The 13,514-nt window shown below is 39.3% G+C and overlaps 1 protein-coding gene across 1 annotated transcript in view; it reads left to right on the plus strand.

Moving 5' to 3' along the window:
• LOC308666503 (serine/threonine-protein kinase TNNI3K) overlaps positions 1-13,514 on the plus strand; it is a gene marked incomplete at both ends in the record, with an annotated part of 226,850 nt that overhangs the window by 188,827 nt on the left and 24,509 nt on the right. The window contains one exon of the mRNA XM_081325369.1: positions 9,757-9,816. Coding sequence (XP_081181495.1) covers positions 9,757-9,816 — 60 coding nt within the window. The remainder of the gene's footprint in view (positions 1-9,756; positions 9,817-13,514) is intronic.

Consider the following 13,514-nt stretch of genomic DNA (forward strand, 5'->3'; position numbering starts at 1 on the left):
CAGACAAATATGATGGCTAGAATAGACCAATTTCTTAATCAGTGTGGTCTCACTCTTCTATACCAATGGCAACTCTTCATTTGACCTCTCTAGGCTGAATAACACGATCAATCTCCTTTCCTTTCAGGATTGAGCCACCACCAGTCCTCTTTCGGCTTCCTAGTTGTTCAGACCCTGCCTTAGATTCATCAAAACCTTCATGCAACATTCATTCTTTAGCCATGTATTCATAATATTTTTCACTGCATTTCGACTTGACCTATTTGTTCAGAAAACAGAAAGCCATCTGTTCCACCAGGCATCACAATTTATTTCATTGTTTATTACAATCATTTGGTGGAGGGGGTGACAGGCCCCACTATTTTTTTAAAAATCCCCCTTTTCTTGTGGATGTGAGAAACCATTGGTGCTTTCATTCAAGCAGAGGACAAGCAGGCACCATACAAGCTTCCCACATGCTGTTTGATGACCCCCATCTCGATCCTGACCTAAAGCTCTCAAGTATTCCCAGAGCCTCCTCTCCTGTGTAGAAATGGCATTTGAGCTCCCCCACCAATTCACTGCTGCTAATGTTTATCTGTGCTGGGAGGCCATGTGCTGTTTTCCCCTTCACAATGTGGATTTTATTTATCTCAGGTAAAAAGTAATAAACTTGACGGAGGGCGAGGCATGCTGTTTGCTTATTGATGCCTTGAAGGATTTCCCCTGGGTTTCTCATTAATGCATTAGAGAATGGTTACTTGCTGGGATGTGTATTGCTTTCAATCATGTCCTCTGGAGGATAGATTAGCCGAGTTTTAGCCTGCGTATCACGCAAGCGCAAGCATGATGGATGGATGACTAGAGTGCTACTGTTGAATGAGTAACCATTTTAGCAAGCCGAACAGTGGTTTTTACAGTGAGTTAACAGCACTGTTTTTTGTGATGTCCCTTTATCATACAACCAAGTTTGGACTCTAAAATCTACAGAAGCATGAAGGAAACTTGGAGTAAAACTAAGCCTCTCTTACATCTTCCAATTGTTTCTTAGAACAGATAAGGTGATCCTCTTTTCCACAATCCAAGTATTACAGGATTTAAAGAAACAGAATTCTTTAATACTATAGAAGTATTAGCAGAATACATGGCCCACCTGAAAATGAAAATAATTTGATTGATTGCTGATGCAAGGCCTTGAATTCCAGCATGTTGATGAATTAGGCTGCAAGATTTGATTACAGTATTTGTTAGATGAGTGGTGTTACCTAATATAATATACAGTCCAGCCCTAAAGCTTGAAGCAAAGCCTTTAGAAAAAAGACTAATTAACTAACAGCTATTAGTTATTACTGTATCGGTTGGAAACATGAAGAAGAGGCCTTCATCTTGCAGTGGATAGACAATGGCTAAAATGATGGTGATGAGTTATTACTAGTTAACTATTATTTGTGACAAAAGCATTGTATAAGAAATCAGACTACATAAGAAACCAAGCTACACAATACAGCTGGTTGTTCATTTAAACAAGCCCTCCAAAATTATCCACAAATGTGACAAATACTGTCTCAGTACTATAGTCTGGCCTGAATCCTGATTAAAAAATGGTCCAGATAATCCATTTCATCCAAGGCCCTCTGTAGCTCACCACCCTCTTGATCTAGTGCAGACATGTCAAACACGTGACGCACATGACATTGCATGACATATCGGAACTGTTTCCCCATTACCGGCAATGAGGTGGGCGCAGTTTCCTCATGACGTGATAGTTTGACACCCCTGATCTAGTGATTATATGAATTCTTTTGCGGCCAAGTATAATACACCTACCCATCCAACAACTTGTGAAACAGAACTTGGAAGTAGTAAAAGGACACACAGGAGCAAAGCCTCCAAGGAGATTGCATGCTGGTGAAATGAAACAATTCTAACAAGAAGCCAAAAGTCCTGGGTTAAAGATGGGATATTAAAGTCCTTAATTAAAGATGGGAAGGGACTCGGTGGCTCAGTGGGTTAGGATGCTGAGCTTGTCGATCAGATGACTGGCAGTTTGGCGGGTCGAATCCTGAGTGCCGCGTAACAGAGTGAGCGCCTGTTACTCATCCCAGCTTCTGCCAACCTAGCAGTTCGAAAGCACGTAAAAATGCAAGTAGAAAAATAGGGACCACTACGGTGGGAAGGTAACAGCGTTCTGTGCGCCTTTGGCATCTAGTCATGCCGGCCACATGACCACGGAGACGTCCTCGGACAAACGCTGGCTCTTTGGCTTTGAAACGGAGTTGAGCACCGGCCCCTAGAGTTGGAAACGACTAGCACGCATGTGTGGGGGAACCTTTACCTTTATTAAAGATGGGATAGTGTGTGTGTGTGTGTGTGTGTGTGTGTGTGTGTGTTATTAAAGATGGGATAAAGAAAACTAAGAAACTAAGTTGGCAGGGCTGGGAGTGTAGAGTCTGTTTACATTTTGTGCATATACACCTATTTGTTATAGTGTTGGTGTTTTTTTTTTAAGTGGAATGAATCACTCCTCTTACAGCATATTCTTCTCCCTTTTGCCATGTCTTCCTTTCATATTATCTGGTACGTCTGTTTCATATTTTATTGTTATCTATTCTATTTAATGTCTCACCTTTCATTCTGACCTAGCCTTGCTCTGTGTTCACAATAGCATTTTCCATCTTGCAATTGTTCTTAGTCTTGAACCATATTTCTATATCTAATATTTTGTTCAGCACAGTTGTACAAGATGCTGTTCACTTTTGCAGACATATACATGTTCTGCTGTGAAAGGTGCACACAATTGTTGGGGGGTTAGGGATGTCAATTCATGTTAATGTTGACTCCAGTAATAGCCTAGACATGTCCCTATAGTTTTCTTGACAATATTTTTTGCAATGGTTTGCCATTGTCTGCTTCTTAGGGCTGAGAGAAAGAGAGTATGTGTGTGACTGGTCACTCAGCTGGTTTTTGTGCCTTTGAGGGGACTAGAATTTATTTATTTTTTATTTTAATTCCATTTATATCCCGCCCTTCTCCGAAGACTCAGGGCGGCTTACAAGCTTAGCAGTAGCCTTCATTCTATGTATATGCCTGCTTATTAGGGCTTTCATACACCCCCCAAGCGGCATTATTACAAAGTCAGCTTAATTGCCCCCAACAATCTGGGTCCTCATTTTACCTACCTCGGAAGGATGGAAGGCTGAGTCAACCTTGAGCCTGGTGGGATGCGAACCTGCACTAATTGCAGGCAGCTGGTGTTACTTAAGAATTCATGCTGTTCCAGTTTCTAGCTGGGTGCTTTAACTATTAGAACAAATTGGCTGTACTATTTAGCTATTGAGTGTAGTCTAGAAGTTATTCTCATCCATACTCAGAAAGTTTTCTAGAAATCTCTGATTTTATGTAGCAATCCTGGAGGGGGAAAAAAGCAATAACAATTTTGCATGCTTCTTGGCATGACCAATCAAAATGATATAGAATACTTTTAACGTTGCTTTGAATTGCCTTTCAAGCACAATCTTGAATGAGAACTCACAAGTGTTAAGAGCAGGTACAGAAAATTTTTACATTATTCCCTGGAAACCAGTGACTTTCACACAGCTTTCAATTACAGTGTGGTTTAATTAAACTGGTATCAATTCTTCCACGTACAACTCTCAAAGTCAGGGAATTCATCTTAGAAAGTGGAAATTTAATTTGTATTGATTTTGATTAGTGCTTAAAATCATTGGGTCCTTCCATCTTCACAGCCAAATTAGCTTTTCATTAAGACTAAAGCAAACACAATGGTGGCCATGGGTAAGGCCTTGTCTTCTATAAGTGTTCCTTGAATGCTCAACATGCTTAAAGGAGATTTGTTTCTATTTCAAGAAATTAACACGCCAATGGCCCCCTGCGCCATTGATTACTGCCATGCTAATTCTACAGATGTATAGAATGACTCAAGTAGAAAACATGATCTTATATAGCAGGTAAATCTTTACAGACACAAGAACTGTTTCTGCTTCTTTGTGGCCCTAGTATTAGACATTTGTCATCATATGTTAGATATAAAACAAATCAGTTGTATAAGAAATTTTTAATAAAAGAGGCTTTCTGTACAAGACCTCAGTTATTCTGATCAATTCTCAGACTGGCATGGAAACCTGCATTTTTTTTTCTCTTAGTGCTTTTCTAGTGAAATGATCCTTTTTAATGGATTCCATCTTAAAGGACACATATTGAATATATTTTGTACAAATTGTACACCTATGCGCTCTGCATGGAGGACCTAAAGAATGTAAATTATACCTGTCCAGCAATGTTGCCTTGGCTTATTGAATCATTTATAAGGATTGTTCATCTGTGCCCATTAACACAGAATGTTTTTTTATAATCGATATGCCCGATTCCTTCATCTTTCTGCCTCTCAGATGTCAACATGACCTGAATGCCATATATACCTTAAATTAATTATGTAAGTGTTACAGACAACTTAGATTCCTTCTGGACAACATTTGATTCTAATAGATCCCATATACAAAAACTTCAGTATTTGACTTTCTGCATCAATTCCCTTTCTACAATGAATTCAGTTTTGCTGTTGGAGGTTTGTCACAACATCCTCATTGTTCCAATCTACAGAACAAACAGCACTTCTCCAATACTCAGTTATGATTTTATTTTGATGTTTCTAGGGCAGGATCTCCCCTTTTCCCTGTTTATCCTGAAAGCTTTGCCATTTCGTTTCCATTTGAAAAGAGGACATTTTTCCTAAAGGCTAGTCTTTACATAGTAATTTCCTCTTCTTAGGAGAGAACCTAATCTCAAAGATGTTGTTGTTGTTGATCATGATGATCATGATGATGATGATGATCTAATGATATGCAGATCCTATCATTGCCATGTCCAGGATCTTGTTTATATTTTCTATGGCATATTTTATGAGGTGGTTGTTAAACTGTTAATAGTGCAACAAAGAATTAATCCTCTGTATATGCTTGCTGCGATCTAGTGGACATCCAGATTTTTGTAGCCCACATCTCACATGCCTAATTTATAATGTAGCTTTTTTTTTCTTGCATACAAATTTATTGAGAAGCACTTTTGCATACAAAGATGCAGTGCTGTCTTTTCGATGCTTTTCTTTAAGATCACTTTACAGTGCTATTTCAATAATTGGATCTTGGGTCAAATACCTGATCTTTCTGAATGAAGTGGGAGCTCCAAAACAAAACATCTGGAATAGACCTGTGAACAGAAAACTAAGACAATATGGATATATGGTAACAGCAAACCCTGAGGAAAACAGCTGATCAAAATAAAAGCAAAAATCAGGATGCTGAGGAGCAAATCTAATGGAATATTTCTGTTTTGTCCTTTTGCCATGAATTGCTTGTCGGGATTTCACTGGCAACTTTATAATGAAAAGGAGAGACCAAATAGAGCATTTCAGAATTCCGTCTATTACTAAGTTTAATCAGTATACAGCACTCAGATCAGCATAGATTAACTGATCCACTTGCAAGGTCACCTTCAGACCACCAATCAGGTAAGCAATACCCCAATCAAGAAACTGCCAAAGAGCCATTAGTAAACAGCCCAACCAAAGAAACCCTAAGACAGCCCCCACCCACCCAGGCAGGCAATATAAATAATATAATATAAACTGATAGCAAACAGCATTCCCATACTGGCAGTGATGATGTTACCTAGTTAGGGTAATGAAATGTCTGCAAGAAAACAAGCAAGCTCAGAGAGCACCAAGAACCCCTCATTTCAAGCCTGAGCTACTGTGTTTCCCCGAAAGTAAGACCTACCCCGAAAATAAGCCCTAGCTTGATTTTTTTGGGGGGTGGGCCTAATATAAGCCCTAAGGGACACAGTGGCTCAGTGGGTTAGGACGCTGAGCTTGTCGATCAGAAGGTCAGCAGTTTGGCAGGTCGAATCCCGAGTGCCGCGTAGCAGAGTGAGCGCCTGTTACTCATCCCAGCTTCTGCCCACCTAGCAGTTCGAAAGCACGTAAAAATGCAAGTAGAAAAATAGGGACCACTACGGTGGGAAGGTAACAGCATTCCGTGCGCCTTTGGCGTCTAGTCACGCCGGCCACATGACCACGGATATGTCCTCGGACAAGCGCTGGCTCTTCGGCTTTGAAACGGAGATGAGCACCGGCCCCTAGAGTCAGAAACGACTAGCGCGCATGTGCGGGGGAATCTTTACCTTTACCTTAATATAAGCCCTACCTCAAAAATAAGCCCTAGTTTTTTGGGGGGAGGCACATGCCTAAAAATCAAGCTAGGGCAAGGGTGGGGGGTGGAGTTACCCCATGTGCTCCGCACCTACTTACCAGGCCTCCCATGAATCAACACCTGCCTCTCCTTGCCAACCCACTTCTTCTGCATCCCCCAGCCTGCATTTCACAGTCTCAAAGGCCTTTCCGGAAGGCCTCTACAGCTAAGAACCGAGTTATAGATTCAATCCATAGCATGGTTCTCGGTTGCACAGGCCTTCCAGAAAGGCCTCTGACTGCAAAATGCAGGCCGGAGCTCCACTCTCAGTTGCAGAAAGAAGCTGCTCCTTCAGCCCCTGAAGAAGTGGGCTGGCTGGCTGGAGCTGTCGGTGCTGCTGTCTCAAGGTGAATGGAAAAGACACACCCCCCCAAAAAAATAAGACCTGGTGCATCTTTTGGAGGCAAGAAAAGAAAGACTGGGTCTTATTTTGGGGAAAACATGGTACAAATATTCTCCTTCATTGGTATTACTAAGTTTATATTTAACATTATAGGCAAAACGAGAGCTCTATGATCTCCTTGAATGCTTTGTGGGAAGAGTGGGAGAAATCTAAACCATAAAAATAAATACATAATGGCAGGCAATAAGAGACAGGCATTATTAAATTAACTACTATTTTAACCATTATTAAGTGACATTTTTACTGCTATTTTTTCCCTAAGAATCTGTAGCAAACTAAGCCCTACTTTAAATTTGTTAATCAGGTGTCTGATTAAATTGTTGACTTAGGCAAGCAATAGTAATGAACACAGCCACTGTATCTTGTTAGCATTTCTACAGATCATTTAGCATCAAGAGGTGGGAGGAGAGGAGAAAGACATTCTTTCAGAATTATAATGCACTTTATGATGCTAATCTGTATCAGTGCTACATCACTTAATCTTGCTAATGCTGAAAGATTCCTTGGCAGGGTTATAAGGCAATTGATAGCTCATTCAGCCAGCGGACAGCTTGAACTTTGCACAAAATGTGGACAAAACTTATTAAAATGATCTATTTTGTTTTTCTTAAAGCGTTTGGCTGAGTGAAATGACTGTTCTCGGTAACAAAGGTTTTCAATTACCTCTGAAGGGCTTGGAATAGTTTGGATAAGGCCCCAAGGCAAAGAGAAATGAAACAATGCTATCACTCTTCAGTCAAAATGTGAAAGGCTAGCTCTCTGAAAATTTACCTCTCAGCAGCAGGCATAAGAAGCAGTCAATACAATTACAGCTGGGCTGGGTGAACTTACAGTACAGAATAAATATGAGTTCTCTTCAAAGTGTCTGACTTGGTTACCTAGTATATATGTTAACCCTTGGCACAGAGTAACTTCTTCAGAGCATACCATGCATGAAGAGGGGCATGGCGCTATTAAGTGAATCAGCATAGCAAGTAGAATGAGCAGGGCACCTAGAAAGGAAACAGAAAGATCATATAAAAATATTGTGGCGCTGACATCTTCATCATTCTGATCATTATATCGCTGCAGCTCTACTATGAAGAAAATTAATCACAACATTTTTTTTAAAAGGTCCCTTTAAAAAAGTAGATGTTAGTCAGTTCAGCAGTGTAACCATGATTATATGTTTCCATTTGGGGTATCTTAAATGACAACCAGACTAAACAATAGAAAACGGAGTCAAATTCTAGACATGAACCTATCAGATTTCCATTTATGTGAGCTTTGAACTATGAATATGTGAAACGTTCTTTCCCTTATTATTGGATATGCACCTATTTGGCATTAAGAGAAGCAATATGACAGCTAACGTACGGTTTTCTTTTCTTTTCTTTTTAACTTTATTGAAAGAAAGCTTCAGGAGCTGAAAAAAGGATTTAATAAAGCATATTTTATTTAAATTATTTTTATTTAATGAATTTCTATGCCGCTTATCTCATGTCCAAGTGATTCTAGGTGGTTTTAACATTCATTAAGGTGCTATCAAATTTTAGACAGAAAAATAATTTAAACAATGAAAAAAATCCTATTTATTCATAAAGGAGGAATATTATGCACAGATTCAAGCAGACCTTTGAAAACTGAGCAAATAGCTAAGAACATAAGGAAAAAAAACTGTTTGATAAGCCCATGGGTTTATTTATTCCAACTTCTTTTCCTTAAATATAGCTGCTTCTCAAAAACTGAGACTAGTTTAGGGTGAAGGCAAAACCTACAGCTACTGTAGGACTTCTACGTCACATACTGAAAGCTTCTCTATCTATTTGGCCAAATGGTACTTGTCTGTTTTGTTTTAAAATCAATTAAGCCAACAATCATCATCATATGTTATGTTTATTAAATCCACATACAAAAATATATACAACTGTTTTGTTTTGTCTTCCCCGAACCTACTACCAGTCCATTTTATTAGACGATGCCCAATGTTAGTATTATAAAAGCAGGGACACAATTTCTCCATCCTTTTTTCATACAATACATAATTTTTAACCCTTTTTCCTATCCCCATCTCAAAAGTAATTGTTGAATTTTCAAACACAACACTTTAATCTTTCTTTATAGATAATCCAAGCAAGTAGTCTTCAAACTATAATCAGAATCAGAATGGAGCTGGAAGGGACCTTGGAGGTCTTCCAATCCAACCCCCTGCTCAAGCAGGAGATCCTATACCAGCCATGCCAAACTTGTGACATCATGTGACATTGTGCAACTTATCAGAGCTTTTTCTCCATTTCTGGCAATGGAGTGGGTGCGGTTTCCTGATGATGCATCCGGCCCATGGGTCAGCAGTTTGACACCCCTGCCCTATACCATTTTGGACAACTGACTATTCAGTCTCTTCTTAAAAATATCCAGTGATGAAGAAGCATCAACAATGTCTGAAGGCAAGCTGTTCCACTGGTTAATTGTCCTCACTATTAGGAAGTTTCTCCTTAATTCCAGGTTGCTTCTCTCCTTGATTAGTTTCCATCCATTGTTTCTTGTCCTGCCTACAGGTGCTTTGCTAAATAAGTTGACCCCCTCCTCTTTGTGGCGACCTCTCAACTACTGGAATACTGCTATCATGTCATCGTAGTCCTTCTTTTCTCTAGCCTAGCCAAACCCAAATCCTGCAACTGTTGTTCTTAATATGTTTTAGTCTCCAGGCCTTTAATCATCTTAGGTGCTTTTCTCTGTACTTTTTCCAAAGTCTCAACATCTTTTTTTTGTAATGTGGTGACCAAAACTGGATGCAGTATTCTAGGTGTGGTCTTACTAAGGCTTTATAAAGTGGTACTAATATTTCACATGATTTTGATTACATGCCTCTGTTTATACAACCAAGTATTGCATTAGCTTTTTTGGCGGCTGCTGAACACTGCTGACTCTTGTTTAAGTGATTATCCACTAGGACTCCAAGATCCCTCTCTCAATTACTGTTTTCGAGCCAGATTTCTCCTAATCTGCACTTATAGCTTTGGTTTTTCCTGCCCAGATGTAAAGCCTTCCTTTTCTCCATATCTGCTTGCAAAATGTGAAAGGCATTGTCACAACATTCATATTGTTATTGTCTTGCTGCATTTATAGGGAAGACCCGAGTTTTCTGAAGTAGTGTCCAAATTAGAAGAATGTCTGTGCAACATAGAGGTAAGAACAAAATCTGTTTCTTATTAAATATGGATGGCTAATTTTGAACAATAAGCAATGATTGATTACTTATTGAAAAAAATCAGCTATCTTTTGAGAAATTCTACTCTGTTTTCTTTAGAACCTAAGCTATTTGTTTTCTTTGCAAACTAAGCAATTTGATGAAAAAAAGTATAATAAATGTTATAACAAAGGAAAAAAGCTAGGCCATTATAATTGGAAATGTCTAAAACCCTCATTATTTTTCTTGGCTGAAAACAAGGAGTAACTCTGAAAATTGAAGGTGGTTTGGAAAAAAAAATCATTTTCTCTAGTGTAAACAACAATCTTATTTTTAAAATCCCTTTGTCACTTTTGTATAAACATTTCTTTCAGGTTTCTGAAGCATGGTTAAAACCTATATAACTTTTTAACTGCAACAATTAGGAAAATGAGTGCATACACCCCAGGCATCTATATTGTATATTTTCCCCGCTGACTATAACAATATTGTTTTTTAACCTGGGGGGGAAAAACAGCCAACTAGAATGAACTCTTCTTGGCCAATATTTGATTTTTCTGCTGATCTAGCCAATAAGTGATCAGCTACTGGCCAGCAGTGGAAATCCTTGCACTCTTCAATTTTACTTAAAAAAAAGTTTTCCCCACCAAAACAAGCTTTTTTAAAAAAGCAAATTGGAGTCTTATTTATCCATTTTGTGCCATATCTCTATAAGACAAGACAATTCTTTATTTACCGAATGCCTCTTCGCTCAGTCTGTCATAGCCATCAGACGGGAAGACCAGGTGAGAGAAGCTGAATCTTTGTCTCCATTGTATAATAGTCATAATAGTCATATTATACAATGCCATCAGTCCTGTTGTGTCACTTGCTGCTGCAAATGAATGTTCCCTATTAGCAAAAACAACAACAAAAAAAACCTAGTGACAGCAACATAGGAAAAGAGAAGCAAACATGGAAGACCAGATATAGTAAGGAGGTTCTCTATGAGGCTCAAAATGCTCAACAAATGGACAGAACCCCCTTTCTGGTGACATCCCAAGAAATCAACAGGCAGCCAGAGTAATGATAACTGTCCCAAGACTGATGTAATAAAATCCAGCTATAATCTACCACTGTGTTTCCCCGAAAATAAGACTCAACCAGAAAATAAGCTCTAGCATGATTTTTCAGGACACTCATAATGTAGCTCCACCCCCAAAATAAGCCCCAGTTAAAATCTTCAGCCAGATAGACACATTTAGCACTGTATTTCCCTGAAAATAAGGCCTAACCAGAAAATAAGCCCTAATGTGTCTTTTGGAGCAAAAAGTAATATAAGATCCAGTCTTATTTGGGTGGAAACACGGTAGGAAAAATATCTAACTCATGCATCTTATACGTATTTAAGTTTCTCCCCTCTCTTCAACAACAACTTTACAGGAGAAGCATATTAAAATAATTAGACCAAGTAAAGATCAAATTTCTCCTTTGACTTCAACTTTCTGTAGAAAATCATTCTATACTGAAGTCTCAAGAAATAGAATAGACAAATATATAATTTATGCTACAACATGATGTCAAAACATTTACCTCAGTCTTCATCCTTATAACCACTAAAGTGATCCAAGAGATAGAGGTTTGGATTAATATTGTAGCGTGGACATGAGTACATGAGCAAAAGGTTTTTCCACACCAAAGCTCCTTGCTAAATAAGCAAAGCTCCTTGCTAAATAAGCAAATTAAACAAATGTGATTAATGTAATTTAATTAGCACAAGCAAGGTATATTTGCATCTCTTTAGGAGAGCTTACAGGCAATTTAATTCAAAGTATTTCAGTTTTTAAAATATTGTTTGCAGTATCTTAATTATGTTGCTTTCAGGGTTATACTATGAAAGAATCCAAATATTAGAGTTAATGAACTAGAAATAATCAGCAATACCATCAAAGTGCCATGCCCTGTGGTGCCACAGTCACTTCTTCCACACCACTGGAATATTATCAGAATTGCAGATCATAAAAGAGAAGTCCTAAGCATGGAAGAGTGAGCGCCTGTTACTCGTCCCAGCTTCTGCCAACCTAGCAGTTCGAAAGCACGTAAAAATGCAAATAGAAAAATAGGGACCACTACAGTGGGAAGGTAACAGCGTTCCGTGTGCCTTTGGCGTCTAATCATGCCAGCCACATGACCACGGAGACGTCCTCGGACAAGCGCTGGCTCTTCAGCTTTGAAACGGAGATGAGCACCGACCCCTAGAGTCGGAAACGACTAGCACGCATGTGCAGGGGAACCTTTACCTTTTTTTAAGCATGGAAGTAGCAAAAGTTACTTACTATATCATTTAATGATATAAGAAGCACAGTAAGCTTAAAAAAACACCTGCTGTATTTGAAAGTTCTGTATGTTTAATGTTCTATCTAGGGTGTGGTTGAATGTAATCTGGATTCCCAGGGCACAGGGGTTGCATTCCAGAGGAGCAAGAGACAGCAAAGTTTAGATGGTTTGGTTGGGTCAAGTTAGCTCCTCTCTAGAATTCTCAGAGTATATCTTTAACAATTGTTGCTTTAGTTGGACAAGATTTCTGTCTATGGGTGAGGAACAATAAAAGAAATGGCTCAAAATTAACTATGTGTATCTTTCTTGCTTTTTGGAGCCTGACATCAGCTCCCTAACTTCTTAGTTTCAGATATATAAAACTGAGACCATATCTTCTTGCCTAAGTCAAGGCTAGAATTCATGACCTTCCCATTTATATCCTGGTGCCTTTAACCACTACACCAAACTTGCTCCCTTCCAAGGCCTTACAATAGCTTTATGGTGGCCCAGTGGTTAGAATGCAGTATTATAGGCTAATTCTGCTGACTGCCAGCAGTTCAGTTCTCACCAGCTCACGGTTGACTCAGCCTTCCCTCTTTCCAAGGTCGATAAAATGAGAACCCAGACCGTTGGGGACAATATGCTGACTCTGTAAACCATTTAGAGAGGACTGTAAAGCACTGCAAAGTCGTATATAAGCCTAAGCGCTATTACTATTATTCTTGATTTTGAAAACAGGTTCTAGAACTAAGCCCTAGTTTGACCCAAGCTTTCATGTTTCATTGGGGAAAAGGATAACCTTCACCAGGGCAAAGGGAAGGAAAAAAATGGATCAAGTATTTTCTAAAATAAATGGTTGAGCTGGCCAAGCTTAACTTCACTGTATGGATGATAAATATTGGTACATTGTAAGTATGTTCGATTTTAGCAACCAGTTCCTAGAAATACCACCTGTGTATGTGCATTAGGAAAGTTTCCAAGGTATTTCACCACCCTTAAGTGGAAGGGTCAGGGTGCTGGCTCCCATCATCTGTTTTACTTTCCAGGTTCCAGCAGCAGCAGGTGATAATACAGGGGTAGACAATTAATTTTCTCAAGGAACCACATGAGCTACTAGGACTTTTGTGGATGACTGAACTCATAGCTCCTGGCTGGGCTCACCTGCAAGGCCCTGCTTTGACCGAAGCAGTGGTGGGTGGCCAAGCCCAGGTCCCCTCACATGCTTTTATCTTTTCCTGCTGCTCCAGATGAGAAGCCAGCACTGTGTGGGTACAGAAAAGCACTTTCTTTCCTCACCGTCCTGTGGCCACCAGCCAACTGAAAGAGCAGTTGGCAACAACACAAAGCTAGACCTAACTTGGCTTCTTCTCCTGCTCCTGCAGTACATTAATTTACTTTT

The sequence above is a fragment of the Vipera berus genome (assembly GCF_964194415.1).
Source record: "Vipera berus genome assembly, chromosome: 3".
NCBI lineage: Eukaryota > Metazoa > Chordata > Lepidosauria > Squamata > Viperidae > Vipera > Vipera berus.